The sequence below is a fragment of the Lethenteron reissneri genome, chromosome 57 (genome assembly GCF_015708825.2).
Source record: "Lethenteron reissneri isolate LAM-NWPU_2019-01 chromosome 57, ASM1570882v1, whole genome shotgun sequence".
NCBI classification, from domain to species: domain Eukaryota; kingdom Metazoa; phylum Chordata; class Hyperoartia; order Petromyzontiformes; family Petromyzontidae; genus Lethenteron; species Lethenteron reissneri.
In genome coordinates, this window is record NC_083835.1 from 7,958,731 (window position 1) to 7,986,138 (window position 27,408).

Sequence of the window (27,408 nt, forward strand, 5' to 3'; positions counted from 1 at the left end):
CACAGTGCGTGGAGGCTGCGCGGGTCACCTTTGTCTCGTGCAGTGTTCTTCACTCATTCTCAGAGGAGGGGGTGGGGGGGGGGATTGGTGGAGGTGGACACCTTCCCCGATAAGACGTCATCGGTGTGTTTGTGTGTCCGCTACGACATCTGAAACCATTGGGGGGCTTTGTGACAACATCACCCTGATGATGATGATGATGCGGGTGGGGGGGTGGGGGGGGGGTCACCATTTGTATATTTTTCTTCTTGGTTCTTTCGGTAAAGTCACGTAGAAGGAAAATAATAAAATAATAAAAATTAAACATAATAAAATAATTCTCACGACGTTTCGGCAACAACGCAAGCAGCCGTCCTCAGGTGAAGAACAGGTCTGTCGGAAAGACAGGATCTGACCTGTTCTTCGCCTGAGGACGGCTGCTTGCATTGTGGCCGAAACGTCGTGAGAATTGTATTTGATTATGTTTTATTTTATTATTTTATTATTTCCCTTCTACGTGACTTTACCGAAAGAACCAAGAAGATGAATCCCTGCAGTCACGAAAGCTTTACATCGAATTTCATTTGTATATTGTCGAGGGGGGGGGGGGGGGACACGTCATAGGAGTTGCACTGAAGGCCACCAGGGTGGCGGGGGGGGGGTCCCCCGCGATGGCCTTGCAGAAGGCGTTGGGGTTAAGGCTACACGGGAGTTGGGGGGGGGCATCTTCGTCTCATGCGCTGTGGTCGTTGTTCAGAGACGTCCTCCTGCGCTCTCTGTGCGTGACCACCGCCCGCCACACGGCAGCGCTCTGGCCCACGGTCACCTCGGCGTCGAGGTCCTGCTCCACGAGCCACTCGATGCCCTCGGCCGCCAGGGTCTCCGCCAACCTGGCAAAGGGGACGAAGTGATGGACGAGATTAGAACCGCTGCCAGCCGTGGAGCTCCCTTTGGCCGTCACGAATGGTGGAGGCTTGCTCAACGAAGTGGGCTCGTCGTCGTCGTCGTCGATGATGAGCCCAATGCGTAGCAGAAGTCAAACGACTGTGAACGTCGTGGTGACGTTGGATTCTAAATGCGGAGGGGAGATGCCGGAGGACCCGGAGAAAAATCCACGCGACCACGGGGAGAGAGAGAGAGACACCGCAAGCTCCAAATATACAGCAGCAGCAGCAGGCGCCAGGGTCGGGATCGAACCCACGACCTCCTGTAGACCAGGCGAGGTAGTTAACATCTCATAGCCACCGTGATGATGATGATGAGAGAGACCCACAAACTCCAAATATACAGCAGCAGGCGCCAGGGTCGGGATCGAACCCTCGACCTCCTGCACACCAGGCGAGGTAGTTAACATCTCACAGCCACTGTGATGATGATTATGAGAGAGAGACGCGCAGTCTCCAAATATACAGCAGCAGCAGGCGCCAGGGTCGGGATCTAACCCTCATACCAGGCGAGGGAGTCAACATCTCGCCAGCGTGGCGCCCAAAGACAAAGGTCCCCCGGGTAGCCTTCAACCGGACTCCTGTGGCAAGTGGTGTTAGCAACAAGCGAGAAGCAGCAGCGCCTACGAAGGCTGGCGCGGCACACGAGGGCGTGGGGTGGCCGGCACCACGCCCGCCCGGCCGCCTTTGTCTCCCCCCGTGCTGATGTTCATTGCCCACCAGATGCTCGTTAAAGCCCGTGTCCACTCACTACCCTCGCCGGCGAGTTACCCTCATTCAAGTTCAAGTTCATGTATTAGGTATAGCCCTGTGAGCCATTCGGCTCTTGAATCGGGTGCAACCGCAACAAACAAAAAACAAAAACATGAACAAAAAAACATCTTAAAGTGAATATGTGACTGAGTGCAAACAGAAAATCCAAGAAAAGACAGCAAAATGTTGCAGAAAAGAACACCGTACACCAACGCTGTGTGCAAAAATCCCAGTGGGATGCAAGTCAAACAACCAACAACAACCACAAGACAACTTAGATTAAGGCCATCAGTCTAACTCTGTACTACAACAAACAAACATGGCCAAACCAATACACTTTTCGAAATCACCAAAATAAAGCCATGAAACCAATGAAACAGTGCTCATAGGAACTGTGACGGAATTTTCACAATAAATGGCATAAACAACATGTACATTATACTCTTAGTTCTTTCGGTAAAGTCACGTAGGTAAAAATGAAATTAAAATTTATAAAAATAAAACAATAAAAATCACGACGTTTCGTAGGCAACACAAGCTTCCGTCTTCAGGTGAAACTGTCACAGCAAAACATCTGTACCTTATATATAGTGGTTAAGTGGGGAGGAGCCAGGAAGGGCAGCGGGGGAGGAGGAGTTATGAAGTGGTCAAGTACTGCTTTTGTTATACTGCTGGGTGGGTAAATTTAACCACTATATAAGGTACAGATATTTTGCTGTGACAGTTTCACCTGAAGACGGAAGCTTGTGTTGCCTCCGAAACGTCGTGATTTTTATTGCTTTATTTTTATTAATTTTAATTTCATTTTTTACCTACACGGTGACTTTACCGAAAGAACTAAGAGTATGAATCCTTGCAGTCACGAAAGCTTCAACATGTACATTACCCCCCCCCCCCTAATCTACAACTCGCATCGTAACAATAGCCTGATTACTAATCTAGTATATAATTACAATAACTCCCCCCTCAAATCTTTGCACCTGATGAGTTAATGAGTTAATGATGACGTCACCCTGCTGCTGCTCTATATAAGAACGGGAGACACAGGAGAACCTCACCATTCTGGCGAATTGCCCGATGATGCTGGATGCAATTACCAGCGAAACGTCGTGCTACTCAAATTGTAAATGTTGTGGTTTCACGCTTCAACACACCGGTGGGCTAAAGCAGTGAACTAATTTGTCTTTTGTCAACGTGACATTTTTTTACTGATTGGCCGTGTCGGGTGGTGGAGGGTTACGACACATTTATAAATAACGCGATCTAAACCCAAAAGCGTTGATTATCAATAATATTGGTCGCGAAAGCCTGCCACGTGTTAAACCCCCCTCCCCCCGCCCGCCGCCCCATCCGGTGGCGAGTCGCCTTACCCCCAGTGGGCGTCGTGAGCCCCCCTGCGGCACAGCGCCAGGAGGATGAAGCCGTGCAGCGCCAGCGCCAGCGCCGCCAGCGCCCCGCCAGAGCGGCCGCCGAGCAGCACGCTCAGCCGCTCCTCCTGCGCGGCGCTCAGCGGCTCGCGGTAGCTCTCCGAGGGCAGCCTTGGGAAGGGCTCCTGGCACACGGCGGGGCAGAGGTTGCAAACGGGTTTTGATTCCTTACCCGTACCCGGCCGCACCAGGGTCTCAAACGGGTACCCGTACCCTACCCGTACCCGGCCGGGTACGGGTAGGGTATGGGTATCGGGTACCTGATTGCGACCTCTGGGATGAAGCCATGTTGCAGGCGCAGGTGGGTTGATTCTAGGAACTTGAATTGTGAGAAGAGACAAGACGTTGGGAAATGAGTGACAAACAGTGACTCACCAGTGACTCACGGCCTACCCGTACCCGGCCGCACCAGGGTCGCAAACGGGTACCCGTACCCGTACCCGGCCGGGTACGGGTAGCCGGGTATCGGGTAGGGTACGGGTATCGGGTACCCAGTTACGACCTCTGCGGCGGGGTCGGCGGCGCCACGCGGGTGTTGGTCGGCAGATGTAGCTGCGTCTCTCCTCGGGTGCGTCCGTCCGACTGTCCGTGCGTGCGTCTCTCAGTCCGTCCGTGCGTGCGTCTGTTCGTCTATATGGGTCTCAATGGGTCTTTGAATGCAATCTCTATGGGTCTCTATGGGTCTCTATGTACTTCTAAGTGTCTGTAAGGGTCTATCTCTACGGGTCTCTATGCATCTCTGTGGGTCTCTACATATATTTATGTGTCTCTATGGGTCACTATGTATCACTAAGGGTCTCTATGGATGTCTATGGGTCTCTATGAGTCTCTATGTGTCTCTATGTATCTATATGGATCCCTACGGGTCTCTATGTGTCTCTATGTACCTCTAAGGGTCTCTATGGGTCACTGTATATCTCTAAGGATCTCTATGGGTGTCTATGTATCTCTATGCATCTCTATGGGTCTCTATGTGTCTCTATGTAATCTGAGCGAGACGTGCCCCGTTAGTCGAGTTCGGAATCAGAATCGGAATATTTATTGATGCTCCAAGAGGAATCCGATGAGAAATGAAGCTCTTTCGTCACAGACTGGACCAGCAGGGGCACGGGACTTCAGGACGTTATGACAACAAACGCAATACAAACAGAAACACCATCGTGGTGCAAAGCGCCAACAGAGGTAAACATTCATAATAAAGGTTTTTGGGTCAGATCGTGTTATTTATAAATGTGTCGCAACCCTCCACCACCCGACACGACCAATTGCCCAGAGATGCTGGATGTGATTACCAGCGAAACGTCAAACTCAAATTCTAAATGATTATCTTCTTGGTTCTTTCGGTAAAGTCGCCACGTAGAAAGGAAATAATAAAATAATAAAAATAAAACATAATAAAATAATTTTCACGACGTTTCGGCCACAACGCAAGCAGCCGTCCTCAGGTGAAGAACAGGTCTGTCGGAAATACAGCGTCTGAATGAGCACTACCAGGCTTGGCAGCGTATATTTAAGCTGGGTGGTGTTCATTCAGACGCTGTCTTTCCGACAGACCTGTTCTTCACCTGAGGACGGCTGCTTGCGTTGTGGCCGAAACGTCGTGAGAATTGTATTTTATTATGTTTTATTTTTATTATTTTATTATTTCCCTTCTACGTGACTTTACCGAAAGAACCAAGAAGATGAATCCCTGCAGTCACGAAAGCTTTAAATCGAAATCTGAATGATTAATTCTGCAAACTAATTGGCGTTTTGTCAACGTGACACATTTTTTACTGATGTCGGGTGGTGGAGGGTTTGCGACACATTTATAAATAACGCGATCTAACCCAAAAAACCTTTATTATGAATATAATACTGTTCGCGAAAGCCTACGTGTTAAACAGAGGTGAACAAATCGCTCAAACACACCCAACTAAAACCATCCCCTCCCCAAGGCCGTCTCACCTGGTTATTCAATAGGAAGTGCTCAGACCGCATGGCTGAGAGCACGTGCCACAGCGAAGTCACGTGCTTGAGTCGGCATGCCTCGAGCACCTGCAGTGGAGGGGGGGGGGGGTCGCACACACGCAAACTTTAAACAAACTTAAATATTTCGATTTAAAGCTTTCGTGACTGCAGGCATTCATCTTCTTGGTTCTTTCGGTAAAGGCACATAGAAGGGAAATAATAAAATAATAAAAATAAAACATAATAAAATAATACAATTCTCACGACGTTTCGGCCACAATGCAAGCAGCCGTCCTCAGGTGAAGAACAGGTCTGTCGGAAAGACAGCGTCGTGAGAATTATTTTATTGTTTTATATTTTTATTATTTCCCTTCTACGTGACTTTACCGAAAGAACCAAGAAGATGAAACTTAAAGATATATTGACATTGTACCAGACGTGAGGCCCCACCGAGCTACGTGGCGATGGGTCGTGTTCAGGGACGCTCGTCGACTGGAGACTTTCTACCGCGCTCCCAACGAAGTAAAAAAAAAACAACGAATAAATCGGCAACGTTGCGGCAGAACGAAGGCGTTGGTCGGGTTTGGGGGGGCGGGGGAGGGGCGGGGGGGGGCGGGGCGGGGGGGGGGCGGGGGGGGGCGGGGGGGGGGGGCGGGCGGGGTCCACCTGCAGCACGTGCGGGGAGAGCTGGTTCATGCGGATGGTGTCGCACAGAAATGGGCGCAGGCCGCTCTCGCCGTCGCCGCCGCCGGACGCCAGGAAGCCGGCGACGATTTGCACCGCCGAGTGGGCCTCCGTCGTGTAGAGGAACGACCGCAGCTGGCCACGGACTCGATCCTGCAGGGCGCTGGGCAGAGCCACCTGGCGCGTGGCAGGGGGGGGGAGGAAACGGGGGGAGGGATGGGGGGGAGGGAGGGATGGGGGGAGAGATAGGGGGGGCGAATAGACAGGGGGGGAGGGATAGGGGGGGAGGGATAGGGGGGGAGGGGGAAACACGGGGAGGGGGAAGAGGAGGAAACAGGGCGGGGGGGGGGAAATGATGGGGGAGTTGTGATGGGGGAGTGGGGTGTTGGGTGATGGGGGAGAGGGGTTTGGTGGGGAATGGGGGGGAGGTGGGGGATGGGGCGGGGAGGGGTGGTGGATGATGGGGGATGGTGGTGGCGGGAAAGGGGTGGTGTGGAGGGAAGGCGGGTGGGGTACAGGGGGGAGGTTACGTGGTTGGGCTGGGTGCAATTTGTTACCTGGGGCAGTTTGAGGCGCAGATCGCTGAAGAGGACCGAGAAGTCCCGGTCCTGGGGGGAGACGAGTGTGGGCAGGTCCTGAAACACAAAAAGACAGAGATCCCCGCGTAGCCTTACAGGCTGAGTCGTCCTAGCGGAGGCCCAGAGAACAGTTCATATCGTCGTCACCGAAATTGGCCGCGAGCAAAAATCTAATTTGGGTCGTCGGGTTCCAAACACAGTGCGCCAACCACTGCACCACCGCTCCCCAAAAAATTAACAACAGCCGCCATTGGCATCACCACGATCCTTGTACCACGCGAGGTGCATTTTGAGGCCATGTGATGTGTGAGAGGCTCATTGGCAGAAGGACACGGGACAGACCCGGGTGCCATGGGTTGACTGACTGAGATAACTGCCAGATGCACCACCCGAGCCCCCTACTGTGCCAACTTGCTGCGTTTTATCCGCCCGGCACTCTGCTCGTTGTCCTGAACATCGCTTCTCCACTCTCCATTGTTGTAATAGCCGGTACTAAAGATGAATTACCAAAGCTATCAATAGAAGGTGTGCACCGGATTAGTTGCTCCTGTGGCCAATGCTATGTTGGCCAAAACAGGACAAAATATTAACATAAGACTAAAAGAACAAAGATATCTTTAATACTCACAAACATAATTGTCGGCAGTTGCAGAACATACTTTACATCGAGGACACTCGATGAAAAAGAGAGCTGTGGATGAAGGAGGGAGCTGTGGATGAAGGAGGGAGCTGTGGATTAAGGAGAGAGCTGTGGATGAATGAGGGAGCTGTCGAGGAAGCATAGAGCTGTGGATGGAGGAGGGAGCTGTGGATGAAGGAGGGAGCTGTGGGTGAAGGAGAGAGAGCTGTGGGTGAAGGAGAGAGCTGTGGATGAAGGAGAGAGCTGTGGATGAAGGAGGGAGCTGTTGATGAGGAGGGAGAGCTGTGGATGAATTAGGTAGCTGTCGATGATGGATGGAGCTGTGGATGGAGGAGGGAGCTGTGGATGGAGGAGGAAACTGTGGATGGAGGAGGGAACTGTAGCAGAGAAAGTAGAATAAAAGAAAACCCTCACCTGTCTCCGCGTGTTGGTGAGAAGAGTCGGCTACACAACATTAATGGTGCTGTTTATTGCTGGCCGTTGCATGGTGACTTTAGTCCATGACCAGAATCCTTCTTAGGGCAAAAATATAAATAACAGATGTAATTGTGAAGTACGGTGGGAAGAGGCTATGGTTACTGTCAGCCCGAGGGGACACTATCATGGAACGCCGGGACCCCGCGCTCTCACCGTCACATCGATACGCGGGCGTCCGCGGATGAAGCGGTGCACGATCTGCCGCTGCAGGCCGTGCAGGTGGAGGTTGTCGGCGGCAGCCACCGGCTCCGCCGCCGCGTAGCCCCGTGCCGAAGCCAGCAGCGGCAGAAGCTCCTGGTCGGCGTCGTAGGACACGACGTACGGCTCGCACACGGCGCTCACCGGCACCGGCAGCCTGGAGCCGGGCACAGAGGACGTGACGACGACGAGATGAGGATTCAGCACCAATTGAGACGAGGCTCGAAAGAAAGCCGTCTCTGGTGTTGACCAATCAGTTTCAAGGACAATGCATGGACTTTTGCAGCTGTTTTAGACTAATTTCAGGGTACTGATTCCAAATCTGATCTCAAATTTGCTCTATCACATCTCATTTTTATGCTATTGGCATACCCCATTTTAATTGATTTTACCCGAAATTAACTCTGTCACTTATGATTGCAAGTTGATGCGAGTCAGTGACTGTTTTAGTGTTAAAATATGGTTCTGTATTTTTAGGATAGTGTGTTTATAATATCATTTTATGTAGATATCCACATTTATTTAATATTTTTCTTCTGCAGTTTTAATTGAAAATGCAATATTTGATATCTCAAAAACCTGATGTGATAGACAAAAACTGATGCCAGATTTGGAATCAGCACCCCAAAATTACCTTAAAACCGTTGGAAAACCTTATGCCAGAAAAAGTGTGTTGACCAGTGTTATCAGAGTGTGTTTTTTGTTTTCATTTTGACCACAAGAATTGTGGTTGATGCAGACGTGATTCCTCGTAAAAAGGTTTCAGTTTTGTTGCCAGATAAAAAAGGGGGAAAACCACTAATCTCTAATTTTGTTACTGGCAAAGGAGGTCCAATGATGATGATTCTCCCATTATAGCATACGCAGGCATATGGCCAGTTGCCTCCTTGTCGATCTTCTGTTGCCACTGCCATGGTTGTGGTTCCCCGTGTTTAATTTCAGCCGAGAAGACTAATCCGGGAATTCCCTTGGCAACGGAATGTCGGGTAGAATATGTTGTTACGGGTAGGAATACTGGGTGCTCTAGTGGTAGTGCCTTATGCCGATAATCCCTACTCCAAGGCAGCCTAGCAGCATTCCATAAAAATTTCAGCTATAAATTAAGCCCCGCGTGTTCCCATGAACTTCACTCGATGATTCCTCCACTCGTGCTGAGGCCTCTGTACCAGAACACTGACTGTTTGACGTCATCCACCACACTGTGTTCAACAACTACCACCACTACCACACTGTTTTCAACCACCACCACCACCACACCGTGTTCAACCACCACCACCACCACCACACACTGTTCAACCACCACCACCACCACACTGTGTTCAACCACCACCACCACCACACTGTTCAACCACCACCACCACACTGTGTTCAACCACCACCACCACCACACTGTGTTCAACCACCACCACCATCACACTGTTAAACCACCACCACACTGTTCAACCACCACCACACTGTTCAACCACCACCACCACACTGTGTTCAACCACCACCACACTGTTCAACCACCACCACCACCACCACCACAGTGTTCAACCACCACCACACTGTTCAACCACCAACACCACATTGTGTTCAACCACCACCACACTGTTCAACCACCACCACCACACTGTGTTCAACCACCACCACCACACTGTTCAACCACCACCACCACCACCACACTGTTCAACCACCACCACCACACTGTTCAACCACCACCACACTGTTCAACCACCACCACACTGTTCAACCACCACCACACTGTTCAACCACCACCACCACCACACTGTGTTCCACCACCACACTGTTCAACCACCACCACCACCACCACACTGTTCAACCACCACCACCACCACACTGTTCAACCACCACCACACTGTTCAACCACCACCACACTGTTCAACCACCACCACACTGTGTTCAACCACCACCACCACCACCACATTGTGTTCAACCACCACCACACTGTTCAACCACCACCACCACCACCACACTGTTCAACCACCACCACCACCACCACACTGTGTTCAACCACCACCACACTGTGTTCAACCACCACCACCACCACCACATTGTGTTCAACCACCACCACACTGTTCAACCACCACCACCACACTGTTCAACCACCATCGCTTAATTTGGATTTCTAGTTATGCCTGCTCTTTACCCATAATGCTGCAGTGCAACAGGGACCGAGCTCGAGGTGAATGTGCAAGCATGTGGGATATGTGACCACGTGCAAGAAGACAATTCCGGTTGCACGATGCATGAAGAAACATAAAGCAGAGCTCTGTGTCTCCGCACAAAAACATCAACATGTCAATGAATCCTTTGGCCGACCGGCTTTACCAGGCCAATGTTAAACTTAACTGTATTTACCAGGTAAGGCCCCACTGAGTTCTATGGCTCTTTTCAAGAAGCGACCTGGCGACCACAAACGGGAGCTCAACGACGTGGCTTATCATCATCACGTGGAAATGTAAAGCAGCCAAATACTCTAAACGCAGGTTTCTAAATGCCGAGGCAAAAACCGGAGGACCTGGAGAGAAATCCACACGACCACGGGGAGAGAGACACGCAAACTCCAAATATACAGCAGGCATCAGGGCCGGGATCTAAACCACGACCTCCTGTATATCAAGCGAGGGAGTTAACATCTAGTCACTGTGATGATGATGAGCGAGAGAGACACACGCAAACTCCAAATATACAGTCAGGGTCGGGATAGAACCCACGACCTCCTGTATACAAGGCGAGGAAGTTAACATGTTATCGCCACCATGATGAATATCTGCCGGCCGAGTCACCCCTTTGAAAAACTGTTTCTTAGCTTTACTCGGCAACGTGGCACCCAAAGACAAAGGTCCCCCGGGTAGCCTTCACCCGGACTCTTAGGGCAAGTGCATTTGAAACCATATGGACAACAGATGGAGGATGGGAAAAATTCTAGAATGAACAGCGACGCGGTCGCGGACCGATCACCAACCCCAGCGCCTCGATGCCCACCGATGGGGAGGAAGGGAGTTTCTCAACATCTGTGCGTGATCTGTCATCCCTCGCTGCTGCCTCCACAGCGCGGGTTGGGGTTCACTTACAGGCAGCCACGTGCAGCAGCCAGCGTAGCCACCGCCACCACCGAAGCAATCGAAACGGGCTACTGGCCAAATAGGGGCAGAGGCGACGGGGCACTGGGCACAGAGAGCGGAGAGGAACGCACGGGACATCGTGAGCGTCGGCGCTCTCGCTGGCCGCCACCACGCGGTTGTGCAGGGCGACGAGGCGCGACAAGAGGGCGGAGGCGACGAGGCCGGGCCCCGTGCGACGAGGCAGCAGCACGAGCGCGTCGCTCTCCACGCTCAGGTCCTCCTCCAGCAGCGACGCGGGGACGCCCAGCTCGTCTGGAAGGCACGTGGGGCACGGGGAAATTACGAGTGCGGCGGGGGGGGGGTCAGACTCCTGCTGAGACACTGTGACAACTTTGCTGCGATTTAGCCGCTCCGCTCGTTGTCGTGAGCGTCGCTCCTCCGCCATCGCTGGAGGGCGACTGCCTCCCAACTACCCAGTAGCGTCCTTCACAGGCCTCTTTCATAGCGGCCGATCTCGACGCCGCTGGTATCAGTCCACTCAGCTCCACATAAGTCCATCTCCTCTCCAGCTCCCTCTATCCGGCCCAACAGAAGCTGCTTGGGCAGCATGCCGTGGCTGGGCATTCGGGTTGTTTGACCCGGCCGACACAGCCTCGCCTGCCGTAGGAGCTCAACGATAATTAATGGGGACCGTGTACAGATCTTTTAAGGATTTGTGAGCTCCTCACACTGTGATCCAGCCTGGTTAAACCCGGGATGGATAGTCGGCAAGGTAAGCCTGATGGGTGTTCCGGTGAGCGAGCGAACATGCTGCTCTTACTCTCATCCCTGATGGCTGTCCTCAGCTGGTTCCACACGCTCACGAACAGCTCCGCCTTGGCATAGAGATCGTGCTGCACGGCGCCTGCAATGGTGGGACCACACGGGGACACATATGGAGACACAGAGACACAGAGGTGCAGAGAGACACGGGGAGACACACGGGAGACAGAGACGAACACTGTCACTTATCCCAATTATACCCACGACTGCTATCGGTGTCACGTGACCAGACAAAGAAGCCATTGGGAAATTTCGCAGGGCAGGGCATCCCTTCACGCTTGGAGTATGGCTCGTGGAAGCGGATATCACAGAGCTACCGCCTCTTCCTCCTCCTCCTCCTCCCTCTTCTTCTTCACACACAGCAGTGGGCAGCACTCTCCCCACCCGCCCCGCCACATGAGAGTAGTGTTCGCGGTCGGCGTGACGGCTGAACTGATGCTTTTAAAAGTCATCGAGCCGGAGCATAGCCACGGCGAGCGAGTTGTTTCGTGTAACTGGACGTCTGTGAAATGGCGTTTAAATGGCTCCCTCATTGCATTCCTCCTCCAGGATGAATACAGATTCAGATTCTGAGAGCTCGAGATGCCGGGTGAGGTCCCACCCCCCGCCCCATGTTGAGGTGGTTTGGGCACCTGCTAAGGATGCCCCCCCCCCCCCCCAGTAGACTCCCCCTGGAAGTCTACCCGGCAGCACGGCCCCACTGGGCAAATAACCCGGGGCCGGGCCAGGACACGCTGCTGCTGGCAGGACGATGTCGCTCGGCTGGCCTGGGAACGCCTAGGAATTCCCCAGGAAGAGCTAGAGTCTGTGTATAGTAGTGTATAGTAGTGTAGTGTATAGTAGTGTAGTGTATAGTAGCGTATAGTGTAGTGTATAGTAGTGTAGTGTATAGTAGTGTCGTGTATAGTAGTGTCGTGTATAGTAGTGTCGTGTATAGTAGTGTAGTGTATAGTAGTGTAGTGTATAGTAGTGTAGTGTATAGTAGTGTCGTGTATAGTAGTTTAATGTGTATCGTAGTGTATAGTGTATCATAGTGTATAGTGTATCGTAATGTATAGTGTATAGTAGTGTAGTGTATAGTAGTCTATAGTGTAGTAGAGTATAGTGTAGTGTATAATAATGTAGAGCTCGAGTCTGTCGCCAAGGAAAGGGAGGTCTGGACCGCCACTACTCAACATACTGCTGCTGCGACCCTCACCAGGACAAGCGGACTGAGAAGCGAACAAACGAACTAAATAAAATAAAAATCAGGTCAAAAAAGTAATAGGGCTTTACCATTTCTGGCCAAAACAATACAGACAGTCCCTGGGTTACAGAAGACCACGACTTACGGAAATCCGACCTTACAGAAATGTTCCCATAAAAAAATTTGTGTTAAACAAATTCAACGCACGGACATGTTCACGTTAGCTACACAAGAGCAAGCAGTGCTGCGCGGCGAGGTTGTGGAAGAATACAGTAAAACCTTGGATTGCGAGCATAATTCGTTCCGGAAATGTGTTTGTAATCCAAAGCACTCGTATATCAGTTGTGATCACGTGATGCTCGGCAGACAAAGCGTATACACGTGCTACTCGTATTGCAAGACCTCGCTCGTTTATCAAATTAAGATTTACTTAAAAATTTTGCTCGTCTTGCAAAACACTCGCAGACCAAGTTACTCGCAATCCAAGGTTTTACTGGACTGCGGAGCGCCAGTCGTCTCCTCCCCTTTTTCCTCATCTAACAATGAAGTCCCTCGTTATTCACGACTATTTCCGGCGATGGGATTGTATTGTTGATCTAGGGTCGGGGGGGGGAGTGGGGTAAATTGTTCAGTTTCCTACATACGGAAATTCGCTGGAACCTAAACCCTTACATAACCTGGGGACTGCCTGTAATTATACGGGAGGTGTTAAGATGCCCCATCACCAAATAGACGCCCGTAATAACTAGAAGGACATCATCGCTTTAACCGCACATCATGCTCGTGGTAATACGTGCCAACAAAACCGTGCTGCAATAATAATGTTACGCATTAGTACCGATTGGCCTGCACCAGAGCCCGAAGCTTCCTCTATGGTCTTGTCTCTGCACCGGTGTTAGACCGGAGGACAATTGCCAATAGGCCAGCAGTACAAGGGCAAATGCAAATATGAAAGCGTGATTAGTTCGGCGAGAAAGCCACTGTTATAAACAGGTCCCTGCGGGGTGGGCTGGTAGGAACGAATAACCAAAGAATATAAACATAATGTATTATTACACTTGTTTAGCCAGGAAAGCCTCACTGAGTCTAAAGGTTTTTGTAGGGTCCTGCCAAGTGTTTGCAGTAGGGGGCGATGTTGCTACACCTAATCGGATGATATGAAGGGAGAGTTTGAGGCCTAGTTCTATGCTTTAGGCCTAGCTGTAGGCTTTAGGCCACTGTGAATTAATTTTTAATTTAAATGTTTTAATTATTAATGTAAAAGCTTTAAATTTAAATGTTTCTATTTAAAAACATCAGGGAATATAACATTGTTAAACATTAACTCCCTTTCACACACGCGGGGGTACGATACGAAGGGAGAGTTTGAGGCCTAGTTCTAGGCTTTAGGCCTAGCTGTAGGCTTTAGGCCGCTGTGAGTTAATTTTAATTGAAATGTTTTAATTATTAATGTAAAAGCTTTAAATTTAAATGTTTCTATTTAAAAACATCAGGGAATGTGACATTGTTAAACATTAACTCCCTTTCACACGCGCGGGGGTACGATACGAAGGGAGAGTTTGAGGCCTATTTCTAGGCTTTAGGCCTAGCTGTAGGCTTTAGGCCGCTGTGAGTTAATTTTTAATTGAAATGTTTTAATTAAAAGCTATCGCAGGGAATTATAAGGGAATGTTACACTTGTTTAGCCAGGAAAGCCTCACTGAGTCTAAAGGTTTTTGTAGGGTCCTGCCAAGTGTTTGCAGTAGGGGGCGATGTTGCTACACCTAATCGGACATCGGATGGCCGGACGGACGATATAATCTATTGTAGGCTGGTTCACTTCGTTCCTACCAGTAAAACACGTGTTTCCGGCGCAAGCGAATGAGGGTCAAGGACGATGCATCGACAATGTGAGAACATAGGTTTGCATGTTTTACCGAGACCATGTGTGGCTACTGCAGACTCGATGCCTTGTGCTAACGGGTGCCCACTTGTTGTTTTAATATCTTAACACCCCTCCTGTGGATCTCGCCAGAAAAGGGCAGACGCCGGTTATTGCTTTTTTTTTTTACATTCGCCTTGATACCGGCAAAAAGGGGTCTTCATAGATATGATTTTTTTTAAGTAAAACAAACAAAAAAAGAAATAGACAACAAAAAGTAAAGCCATCGTCGTTACGGCCCGTGTCGATCCACTGCTGGATGAGGCCTCGTCACGCTTCGCTTGTCATGGAAGGGCAGTGACGGGCGGCCGGAGGGGACGAGGGGACAGTGGGGGGGGGGGGGGGGAGGTGCGTTTGACCATCCAGGAAGGTCTCGGGGGTGGGGGGGGGGGGTCGAAGGTCGCCAAAGGTGGCACCGAAAGCGGAGCGAGCGTCGCGACGGGGCCACGTTACCTGGGCACACGGCGGAGAGGTAGCGGTGGATGGACCCGAGGTTGCTCTCGCGATCCGCGAAGCAGAAGCGGCTCACGAGCTCGCGAGCCAGAGACACCAGCGCCGGCAGGTGACGGACCAGGCGCAGCTGGCGCTCCTGGGGCGGCGGCGGGGGGCGGGAGGCGTGAGCAGGGGGGGGGGGGGCAGGCGCGTCGTAGGGCGCCTCTTTGGTTCCTTTCCGATGTTACGAAGGCACTGGGAAGCTGTGCTGTGCACTTATAGATTATCTACATTCGGAAAAGGCATCATCTTTAGAGATTGATTATTTGGTGTTTAGTTGGTCGTCCTTACCCCACACCTCCGGTTGGCTACGAACGGTGCGCGAAAGAAGTTCAACAAACATACATACAAAGTGTGGATTAATCTCCACCACAGATAGGGACCCGTAGACTCCCATAGGGATCCCCTGTGCTCGCAGAGACTCACAGACTAGCGGAGAGACCCATAGACTCCCATAGGGACCCCAGTACTCACACAAAGATACAGACGAGCGGAGAGACCCATAGACTCCCATAGGGACCCCAGTACACACAAAGACACAGACTAGCGGAGAGACCCATAGACTCCCATAGGGACCCCAGTACTCACACAAAGACACAGACTAGAGGAGAGACCCATAGACTCCCATAGGGACCCTTGTACCCACAAAGACTCGCGGAGAGACCCATAGACTCCCATAGGGACCCCAGTACTCACAAAGACAGAGACTAGCGGAGAGACCCATAGACTCCCATAGAGACCCCTGTACCCACAAAGACTTGCGGAGAGACCGACGAACTCGCACTCGGAGCCTCGTCGCTTCAACCTAACGACCCGCAGGCTCGCGGTTCTGCGTCCGTGGTGGAAAACGAAGGCGGAAGCGGCGCCCGGCCCCGCAGCCGAGCGACGGGCGGAAGCGGTCGCTCACCTGGGCGAGGAAGAGGGTGAGCACCGGCAGCTCCTGCTGCAGCTCCTGCTGCTCCAGCAGCGAGGAGAGATGCTGAGCGGAGACACGGGGATGGTATCGCCACAGCTCATCCTGCTGCTGCTGCTGCTGCGTGGGGTCGCCGTACAGCATCCGCATGAGCGGGCCGCGCCGGTCATCGCTGACAAGCCGACGCAGTTCCTCGAGGTTCTGCTCCAGGTCCTGGTGGATGGAGAGGGGGGTAGGGACGGAGGGGGTGGGGCGGGTAAAGAAGACCACGAGGTCACAGGAAGTGATGTCTATTGTTCGCTATTAACGAACTAATTTTTATTTTTGCCAGGTGAGGTCCACTCACGGAGGGAGACCTGGGCCACAAATGACAGTTCAGCCAGGTGGAGCAGCGGCCAAAGTAGTTCACATCTCCTAGCCACCGTGATGATGATGAAAGAGAGGGAGAGACACAAACTCCAAATATACAGCAGCAAGCATCAGGGTCAGGATTGAACCCACGACCTCCTGCACACCAGGCGAGGTAGTCAACATCTCAAACCTCGCTGCGCCGATATCCAGATCCCACTGCCTTCAAGAAGATGATTATGAGCGCGCTTCTTTGGAATGGAGGAAAGATGTCAGAAAAAAGATGATTCTGAACATTTCAATGATTCTGAATCTTCCCGGAAGATTACTCCGAAACATCTGTTGGCGCTTGGGAGACAGATTTGGCCAAATCATTACGTACGTATGTCTGTATGTATGTTGAGCTTCTATCGCACCGTACATAGCCAACCGTGCTAATCGGAGGCGCGGGGGAAGGACAACGAACTAAACACGACAACAAGCAGTTCTAAAGAAATTAGTTTTGCCGATTTAAAAGCACGAGGCTCCAGGTGGCTTCAAGATATCGGAACGGAAGAGCGTTCCAGATGGCCGCGGAAGCGCATCCAAAAGCGCCGAGCCAAAAGCCGCTGCCACTATGGAAGTGGCCGAACGCCCTGGGCACATGCCCGGCTCGATTGTGGGGGGGGGGGGGTGTATGTGGATGGGGGGAACTCGCCTTGAGCAGCGGACTCAGAGCCTGGCGCGTGAAATCGCTCTCCCAGTCCGCCCGCTGCTGGCGGCTCGTCAGCCTCCCGTCGTTTTCGTCTGAGAAGTAGGAATGTGGGGGGGGGGGGGGGGGGGGTGAGCAAGGGGTGGGAGTGGACAGGGGGAATGGGGTGCATGTGGCTTTGATAGCTGTTACCTAGCCCAGCATTATAGAAGACACTGCAAAGTTGAGTAAGACTATTGACTAGCCCACGGTACACCCAGCCTGTCCACTTACCCCACAGAACACCCAGCCCATCTACTATCCCCACAGAACACCCAGCCCATCCACTATCCTTACAGAACACCCAGCCCATCCACTATCCCCACAGAACACCCAGCCCATCCACTACCCCACAGAACACCCAGCCCATCCACTACCCCACAGAACACCCAGCCCATCCACTACCTCAAAGAACACCCATCCCATCCACTTTCTCCACACAACACCCATCCCATCTACTATTCCAACACAACACCCAGCCCATCCACTATCCCCACAGAACACCCAGCCCATCTACTATCCCAACACAACACCCAGCCCATCCACTATCCCCACAGAACACCCAGCCCATCCACTATCCCTACAGAACACCCAGCCCATCCACTATCCCCACAGAACACCCAGCCCATCCACTATCCCTACAGAACACCCAGCCCATCCACTATCCCTACAGAACACCCAGCCCATCCACTATCCCCACAGAACACCCAGCCCATCCACTAATCCTACAGAACACCCAGCCCATCCACTATCCCTACAGAACACCCAGCCCATCCACTATCCCTACAGAACACCCAGCCCATCCACTATCCCCACAGAACACCCAGCCCATCCACTATCCCTACAGAACACCCAGCCCATCCACTTTCTCCACACAACACCCAGCCCATCTACTATCCCAACACAACACCCAGCCCATCTACTATCCCTACAGAACACCCAGCCCATCCACTATCCCTACAGAACACCCAGCCCATCTACTATCCCAACACAACACCCAGCCCATCCACTATCCCTACAGAACACCCAGCCCACCGCTGCCGCCGGGCTCCAGGTGCAGTAGGCGAGCCGTCGCCAGGTGAACGAGGAGCAGGGCGTCGTCGGTGCTGCGGCCCAGCGCCGACGACAGCTGCTGCAGGTCCTGCTCCAGGTGGCGCAGCAGGAAGGCCGCCGCGTCGCCCACGCGGGGATCGATGAGGCCGGCGGTGCCCTGCGCAGAGACAAAGACAAAGTTACCCGATCCCACCGCGTGGCCTTAACGGGCCAGAGGGGCCAAGTGCTGTTGGTAGCGAGCGGCGGCAGCGGCTATGAAGGCACAGCACAGTGGAACAGACGATAAGGTGGGTGGGGTGGCCAGCAGCACGCCCACGACCGCCTTTGTATCCCCAGTGGCGATGTTTGCTACACACAGCACCGGGTACTCATTTGAGGCTGAGTCGACGTAGACGAGGCCAAGGACCGGTTCAGATAATAGTCATTTGGTGTTGGTGGTGGCCGTGAGCGGGAATCGAACGTGGGTGCCCGGGGTTCATAGTGCAGCGCAGGGTGCTAACTGACGCGCCACCGCTCCCCCGAAGACTATACAAACATTCCCCAGATAGCCTTAATTAGACTATTGAGGCAAGTGCTGCTAGCGAGCAGCACCTATAAAGACCGGCAACGGCACACGTAGGGGTGGGTCGCAAGCACCACGCCCGGCCGCCTTTGTCTTCCCGGTGCTGACGTTCATTCCCCGCTCAAGGTGTACTAATTTGAGGCTGAGTCGGTCCGGACAATCGCCACCGGCGTTGCTGGAGGCCGTGAGCGGGAGTCGAACCCGGGTCACCTTGGGGTCGGAGATGTAGCCGAGCAGCATGGCGGCATGGGTGAGCGCTCGCAGGACCCCAAACGCGAGCGCGGGGACACCTCGGTCAGATGTGAGGCCCGAGTCCCGGCGCGACGGATCTCCTAGCACGTGACCCCTCCTGGTGTGCTCCTTACTACATCAACAACAACATCACCATCATCATTAATCATCGATATCATCAACATTAATGTGACTATCAACATCATTATTAACATCGTCATCAACACAATCAACATCATCATCAACACCATCAACATTAACACCATCAACATCACTATCACCACCATTAACATCAACAACAACATCATCATTAATATCAATATCATCAATATCACTATCAATTTCACAATCAATATCGTCATCAACACCATCAACACAATCAATATCATCAAGATCATCACCAGTAACATCATAAACATCATCACCAGCAACATCACCACCACCATTAACATCAGCTACACCATCATAATTATCACTTTCAACATCATCAATACCATCAAACATCGCCATCAACAAAATCACCATCCCCATCCCTATCAACATCACCATCAACAACATAAAAATCCACATCATCAGCATGTTTGAAGGCACACAATATCCAGGTAGGTGCTTAGTTTTGGTGGGGCTGATGATAAGACCCCACCTCTAAGTGGCACGCTCCAGGTTCAGCAGCAGCGCCTCCAACTCCTCCTCTGAGTTAGCAATTACCAGATCATCGGCATACATATCGTGGTTGAGCAATAGGGAGCCATCCCTCGACCACACCCGGGCATCGATCAGCCTCCCATTGTATCTGTACCAGATGGAGATTCCTCCAGTACGGCCATGGAAGGCTTCAAGAACTACGTAGTGGAAATAGACGTAAAATAATGTGGGAGACAGAGGGCATCCCTGTCGCACTCCAAGATGAACAGGGAATGGCTCCGACTCGTATATTTACCTGGGCCTGCCCACCATCATCATTGTGAGCAGAGAGTCAGGGACTCCGAAAGAACAAAGAACAATTCAGAGCCCAGGCCTATTACTGGTATCATAGGCCTTGACCACATCAATAAGGCAGAGATGCAGGTCTTGTCGGAATTCCCTATACCTCTGCTGTAGCAGACGGACAAAAAATATGGCATTTGCACAGAACCACCCTGGCCTGAAACCGCATTGGGGCTCTGCAAGCCTCTCCTCAGCGTGCCTAGCAAGGCGATGTTGAATAATCATTGCCAGGACCTTGCCCGGCACACTGAGGAGTGAGATGCCCCTGTAGTTGTTAGTCTGTGCGGTCCCCCTTCTTAAAGAGGGGGACCACAAGGGCATCCTTCCAATCTTGCGGAATCCGTCCAGTGGTCCAGACTATTGCTATGATGTCATGTAGGGCAGTATGTGCACAAACGTTACCCTCCCTCAGCATTTCACTTGGGAGATCATCTCTGCCCAGCGCGGTTGTGGTGCCGCCGTGGGTGTGGGTGGGTGGGTGTGTGTGTGGGTGGGTGTGGGAGTGGGTGGGAGAGGGTCGTCGTGGGTGGCTGTGGATCTCACCCGGGCGAGACGGCGGTGAATCCGGCGACGGGTATGTGGCTCACTCCGCCGACCGCGACGCCGCACTCGATGCACCGCGCCGTCTGCGTGGGCGCCCCGCACTGATTGCCGTCCGGGTGCCCGGCACGGTGGGGACAGAGGCAGCTAAAGTGGGTCACAACGAGCGGCCGTCCTACGGCAGAGGCTGCTACGGCGTCGACAGTGCCGACGAGACGCTGGACGTCGAGAACCGGCCTTTGCCGGCATTGGTTAAGCAATGCCTGACACTGCTGATGAGACCCTGAACGGTGAAAACCGACGCTTGCCTAGAAAACATCTGGCAGTTGCACAAGAATTGTGGTTTCAAGCAACGCCTGACACTGCTCATGATGAGAAACTGAATGTCAAAACCGGTTCCTGCCCACACACGTCTGGCAGTTCACTTGCAACAAATATGTAAACACAATATATGCATGGTATATATATACACACAATGTAAACATCTAAAGTTGCATTGTATATACATTGTGTATATGTGTACATTTTGTATACATTACATGTATAAAGTATAAATACACAATATACACATTATATATAATTTGTATATATAGAATGTATGTGTTTATACATATTGCGTATATATGTGTAATAAAAGGACTCGGACACTTCTTTCTGTCTTCGTGTCTTTTATTGGGTTCTCGTCTTCACCCACACGGCACTCTGTTATAACTCTGTATTTGTAGCCCCCGGCTATTCACTGCTATTATAGCTTCCTCTCCCCTCCGACTCTCTGCTTCATCTACTGTAACCTCCTCCCTGCAGACTCGCTGCTACCCCTATGTGCAGACCCTCTGGCTGCCACTGTATGCAGACCCGCTGCCCACTCTCTCTCTGCAGCCCCGCTGCTGACTGCAGCCCTCCTTGCTGCCTCGGGTCGGTCACCGCTGGCCAACGGTGCCGATCCTCGTTCCTCCCCGTGTTCGTGGCGATCTCGCCACACCCCGCTCCGCCCTACGTGGCCTTCCTCTGTTCCTGGTTCCCCGTCACTCCCTTTCCTCTTCCGGTTCCCCTCCTTCTATACTCAACCCCTCTCCCCCCACGTGACCTAACTCCTCCCCCCATGACGGCACCTCCGGAGGGCCATTTACAACCGCATTACATCACCCTCCCCCATAAAGAAAATCCAGCCGACCTCGGCTGAATTGCAACCTGAAAAGCAATGCGGGTGTAAAGGGCCAACACGTAAAAAGACACGAAGCATTGAAGAACAATATAACAAAGAACACAACACAACACAATTTAACGAAACGTGAGGGATTTCGAGCGAGTACGGGTAGCCGGGCCGTCCCGGACGGTCGGCAGCCCACCCGCCGAGCGGGAACGTGGAAGGGTTTTAAGGGCGACGGGAGTGAGTTCATCCGTCGCCATTGGAGGCCCGCCACTGTCCCGGTCGCGTCCAGAGACATCCCGTAATCGCGTCCGCGGAGGGATAGGAAGAGCTGCAGGTCCCGTTGGTTCCGCGGCTCCGGTCGGCATCCCACGAGCGGAACGTCCTCCTTCCTGCTGCGTCACGGCCGGCTTGTCTGTGAAGGGTACTACAGGCGCTCTCGCAAGGTCAGCAGACACAGGCAAGGGCGAGTCGGCAGCAACAGACCCCGGCAAGGCAACTTCGGGAGATGACGCATCCGGCCGCGGGGCAATGTATGGCTTCAACCGGGATGTATGCACGAACCAGCGCCGCGAACCAACCTGAACACGCGCCGACTGTGGGTTGGGAACCTCAATGAGGCGGACCGGACCTTGCCACGGTTTATGTAATTTAGGAGAGGTACCTGGCCGCACCTGTGGGCAATGAAGCCAGGCCAGGTCCCCCTTTTTCCAGGGGCACTCTCCCTTCGAACGTCGGGCACACCGCTCATTCCTGGCCTGGGCTTTGGCCGTAGCCATGCGGGCTCTTTCCCTTGCCTCAGTGACACGGCGAACGTTGTCCTGAATATACTCAGGAAGAGGCTTAACAGGTCCCCTCGCACCGGTTCCCAACTGCTCATTAATCGGCGGCACATTCTCACGGCCGTACATAAGGAAGAACGGCGAGTATCCAGTAGCCGCGTGCGGCGTCATGTGATACGCCGAAAGCACCCCAGGGATATGCAAATCCCAGTCAGATTGATTTTCCCCGACTGTATGGCACAGCATGGCGGACAGAGTCCGATTCAACCGTTCCACCATACCATCCGTTTGTGGGTGGTAGGGGGACGTCCGTATCTTTTTAGTTCCAAGAGCCGCACACACCTCCCCCAACAATTTGGACGAAAAGTTACGCCCTTGATCTGTAAGGAGCCTCTCCGGCGCCCCCTTGTCCATTACATACCCAAATAGAAAGGCGTCAGTGATAGATGCCGCTGACTGGTCAGGCAAAGGCCAGGCCATCGGCCAGCGAGAGAGGTACTCCACCCCCACCAGTAAATACTTATTTCCCTTAGCGGATGGCGGAAAGGGTCCCAAAATATCTAACGCCACCAGCTCATTAACCCGAGATACCTGAATCGATTGTATCGGCGGAACATATGGATGTTTAGGCGGTTTACGGCGGGCACAATCGGGACACGCGCGAACGTGACCGACGACATCTGTCGTCATGCCGTGCCAATAATAGTCTCGTTGCAGCGTCAATAGGGTTTTCTGCACCCCCAGGTGTAAAAGTGTGTCACAGTGCAAAGATCTAATCAACTCGTACCGCAATGACGCAGGCACAACGAGACGCCAGTGTTCCTGTATCCCTTCCCTCCACATCAGTAACCCATCTCGGAGAGCAGTTTCCGAAATACCACCCGCACCGAGTTCCTTACCCGCCTTCTCCGTTCGTTTTCGTAACGACACCAAAGAATCGTCCAACATTTGCTCCCGAATCCACACAGACCTCGGAAGACGCAAAATCCCGTCAGCCGGTCCCCCATCAACCGGTCCCGGTGTAAGCGGAGTTTCGAGAACATCCACCGCCAGCGCGACAGGCTGAGGGGGGGGCTGAGTCGGTCCACACCTATGCGTCCCCGACGCACACGCACAAGGGGATTGTTGCGGCAACCTGGACAGTGCGTCCGCGTTAGCGTGACGCACACCCTTCCGATGGTGAATTTGGAAGGAAAATTCTTGCAACGTGTCCAGCCATCTCGCCAATTGTCCGGATGGCTGGTCCATCTTAAGAGCGTACTGCAAGGCCGCATGGTCCGTGCGGACAATAAACGACCGACCGTACAGATACGGTCGAAATTGGCGGAGAAAAAACACAATAGCCAAAAGTTCCCTGCGAGTGACGCAGTAACGGGTTTCCGCGGGAGACAAAACTCGACTCCCATACGCCACCACACGCTCAACACCACCTTTTGACTGGGACAACACCGCCCCAATACCAGTGTCACTCGCATCAGTATCCAGAATGAAGGGATGTTCAAAATCCGGATAATCCAACGTCGGCGCAGTAGCCAATAAATCGCGCAGGCTCCGAAACGCCGCCTCCTCCGGCGGTCCCCACACAAATTTATGCCCCTTCCCAGTAAGGAGATGCAAAGGCCTGGCGATAGTAGCGAAATTCGGAACAAACCTCCGATAATATGAGGCGAACCCCAAAAACCGACGCACATCACCCACCGTGGCCGGGGTCGCCCAATCCCTGACACACGCAGTTTTCTCTGGATCCGTGGCCACCCCGTCCGCACTAACAATATGTCCCAAGTATCGAACGGAGCGTTGCAGTAGATGACATTTCTTAGGCTTGAATTTCAAATTAGCAGAACGCATTCTGGCAAACACAGCCTCCAACCGCAGTAAATGCTCATCAAATGTGAGGCTGAAGACAATAATATCATCTAAATAAATGAGACATGTCTCCCACTGCAACCCCGTCAATACCAACTCCATCAATCGCTGAAAAGTGGCAGGGGCTGCATTCAACCCCATCGGCAGACAGTTAAATTGGAATAACCCCTGCGGCGTACGGAAAGCTGTCTTTTCCCGCGAGGGCTCGTCAAGGGGGAGCTGCCAGAAGCCCGAAGAGAGATCTAGCGTTGAAAAAAACTTAGCCCCTGACAAGGCGTCGAGAGAATCGTCCATACGCGGCAGGGGATACGCATCTGCCACCGACACTTTATTCAACTTCCGAAAATCCACACAAAATCGCAATTTACCATCCTTTTTTTTTAACCAACACAACAGGCGCGCCCCACGGGCTATTAGACGGAGATATAATATCCGCTTTCAACATGTCTTCCACCGCCCCTCGAACATGCTCACGCTCAGCCGGACTCATCCGATGCGAGTTCAAGCGGATAGGGGCAGCGTCCCCCGTGTCGATATGATGAGAGAGCAGTGAGGTGCGTCCCAAGTCCAAATCGTCCGAGCTAAACACATCGGAATAGCTCGATAATAATTTATGAATCGCACAACGCTGCTCGGCGGAAAGGGCCGAATTTTCCGCACATAGTTCGGCGATCCAACGATCGTCCACCCCTCTATCGTGTGAAACACCACCCACCAGCCCCCCGTCCGGAATGTCACTCTGAGCCGTAAACGCCGTAGTGGCGTGTGCCACAACGGTACCAGCCGGCACACACACGCTTTCAGTACTCGCATTTAACACCTGCAAAAACGGGCGCTGATCCGGACGGACAATGGTTTGCGCCCCCACCAGTGCCAATCCGCCCGTAACAGCGGCGGACGGCGACAGCAAAATCCCAAAAGCACCCTGCCGACCCGGAACCGGCTTCTGATATCGTAAGGGAATGAGCATCTGCGAGCCAGGTGGAATATCAACCGAAACTTCCGATAACGCCTGCACCTGGGCAACCGGAGCCGGCCGCCCCCAGGCGGACTGTAAGAACGCCAATTTCCGGCCCCCTGGTAGTTCAATGCAATTTTCATTGATTCTAATTAGAATGGGCATCCTAGCCAAAAAATCCGTACCCAACAGGCAAGGAACCGCCAGGGACCTTGAAATTAACACAACGCCCGAGGCCGAGACACCCCCGATAGAAATGTTAGCGTCCACCTGTCCCACAATGCCCATACTACCCCCGTTCGCAGCGATGCAGGAAGCGTAAGCCGGCCTCACGGCCCCCGGTGGGATGTTCAAAAGATGGAATATCACATCCGAAATAATGGTCGCGGACGCCCCGGAATCCACCAAAATACGTACGTCCACCCCTTGAATCGACCCCGGTACAGTGGACGACCCGGTAGCGGCCGCGACAACCCGCCGAGCCAGCTTACGCCACTGCGTTATCGAACGACAAGGCGCAGATACTGGCCTCCCGTATTTTACAACATCCGCGTCGCATACCAACGGCGATGAGTGAGGTGTCGGGCCTTGCCGGGTGTCTGGTGCGCACCGACTTGCCTGTGCCGGAGGGTCTTTCTTTGGGGCGTCCGCTGTCGAGGCCTCCTGCTGGGGCGGCCCCGGAACCCGGGCCCAGCAGTCCCTGGCATAGTGGCCCCGACGGCCGCAGCGGAAGCAGTCGACGTCGGGGCGGCGCGCAGCGGGCACCCCGTCCCGACGCGGCCGCACCGGCGGCGGAGCCCGCGGCCCCGGCCCGCTCCGGGCCGGCCACGGAGCAGAGGCAGCCGACAACTCCTTCTGGCCGGTCGCATCCGGCACGTACACGGCCTTCGTAGGGTCCCACCCTACGGCCCCCCCATCGACGACAGGACCGCCCGTCCACGCCGTCACCTGTTTCCAGCGGCGGAGATTGAACTGGGCGTCCAAACACTTGGCCGCGGTCCGGGACGTGAGTTTTTCGTGACCGCACGCCGGCATAGGAATGCCGAGATCTCGGGACAACTCCAACATCTTCCCCAAGATGAGTGGTTCCAGCAGGTCTGGCTCCGTCTCCGGGTAAGCGGCCATAGCGAGTTCCAACACGGCGCCCCTGTACGCTACAGGTGACTCCTCAGGTGCGCGTTGCCGCTGCACGAATCGGCGATGGGCGTCATCCGGTGGCTCGTACGCGTCCGCCATTTCATCGAACACCCCTCGCAGAGTTTTCTTCTTCGCAGCTTTTATAGAGCGAAAAAAACGAACGGACTCATCATCAAGAAGAGTCGGGAGCACCTCCAGTGCCTCAGCGTCCGTCCACCTTGCCGTACGTACCGCCGCCAAAAATCTACAGGCGAACGCACTCCAATCGCCCCCGATGGAGAACTCTTTGACGGTTGTAAGGTGACGACTGCGACTCCTTGGCTTGCTTCCGTCCGTCGCTGACTCTTCCGGCGGTAAGTTCAGCAAGGCGTCGCAACGCTGTGTCGCCAAGATGGCGGACGATCCTCGCGGCGGCCCCAAAATGGCGGCTTCCCGCCTTCCGTGGTGCGCCACGCCCAAGATGGCGTCTTCACGCCGCGTGGCCGATGGCGGCGCCATCGAAGACGACCCGGGCTCCTGCCGATCACCCCCATCACCTTCCAACGCCGCCCTTGGCGTGACAAGGTCACACAACTCTGTGATGACGGTTTTTAGGGTTGCCAGTTGCTCCGCCATCCGGGTCCATCTTAAATCTTCGTCCTTCAACGCAGACGGGGCGGACGCAGCGGCAACCTCCTCGACACCCGGGCCCTCACGGATCTCTCCCTCCGCCGAAGTGAAGCCGACCTCCGGAGGAAGCTCGTCGTCGTCCGATGATGAAGCCGACGCCGGAGATGGGATATTCTTTTTCCTCAGTTGTTTCGCCATGCCGTTTCACTTCTGACTCCAGTGTAATAAAAGGACTCGGACACTTCTTTCTGTCTTCGTGTCTTTTATTGGGTTCTCGTCTTCACCCACACGGCACTCTGTTATAACTCTGTATTTGTAGCCCCCGGCTATTCACCGCTATTATAGCTTCCTCTCCCCTCCGACTCTCTGCTTCATCTACTGTAACCTCCTCCCTGCAGACTCGCTGCTACCCCTATGTGCAGA

The 27,408-nt window shown here is 53.2% G+C and overlaps 1 protein-coding gene across 1 annotated transcript in view; it reads right to left on the bottom strand.

Moving 5' to 3' along the window:
- Nucleotides 1–665: 665 nt before the first annotated feature.
- The window catches only part of LOC133357223 (E3 ubiquitin-protein ligase rnf213-alpha-like), an 80,299-nt gene continuing 53,556 nt past the window's right edge, over nt 666–27,408 (bottom strand). Inside the window, 15 exon segments of the mRNA XM_061575053.1 lie at nt 666–869; nt 3,047–3,228; nt 5,051–5,140; nt 5,720–5,914; nt 6,295–6,372; nt 7,586–7,787; nt 10,830–11,010; nt 11,519–11,660; nt 12,796–12,800; nt 15,081–15,216; nt 15,937–16,245; nt 17,078–17,166; nt 18,146–18,320; nt 18,936–19,089; nt 20,487–20,630. Coding sequence (XP_061431037.1) covers nt 713–869; nt 3,047–3,228; nt 5,051–5,140; nt 5,720–5,914; nt 6,295–6,372; nt 7,586–7,787; nt 10,830–11,010; nt 11,519–11,660; nt 12,796–12,800; nt 15,081–15,216; nt 15,937–16,245; nt 17,078–17,166; nt 18,146–18,320; nt 18,936–19,089; nt 20,487–20,630 — 2,239 coding nt within the window. The 3' untranslated portion in view covers nt 666–712.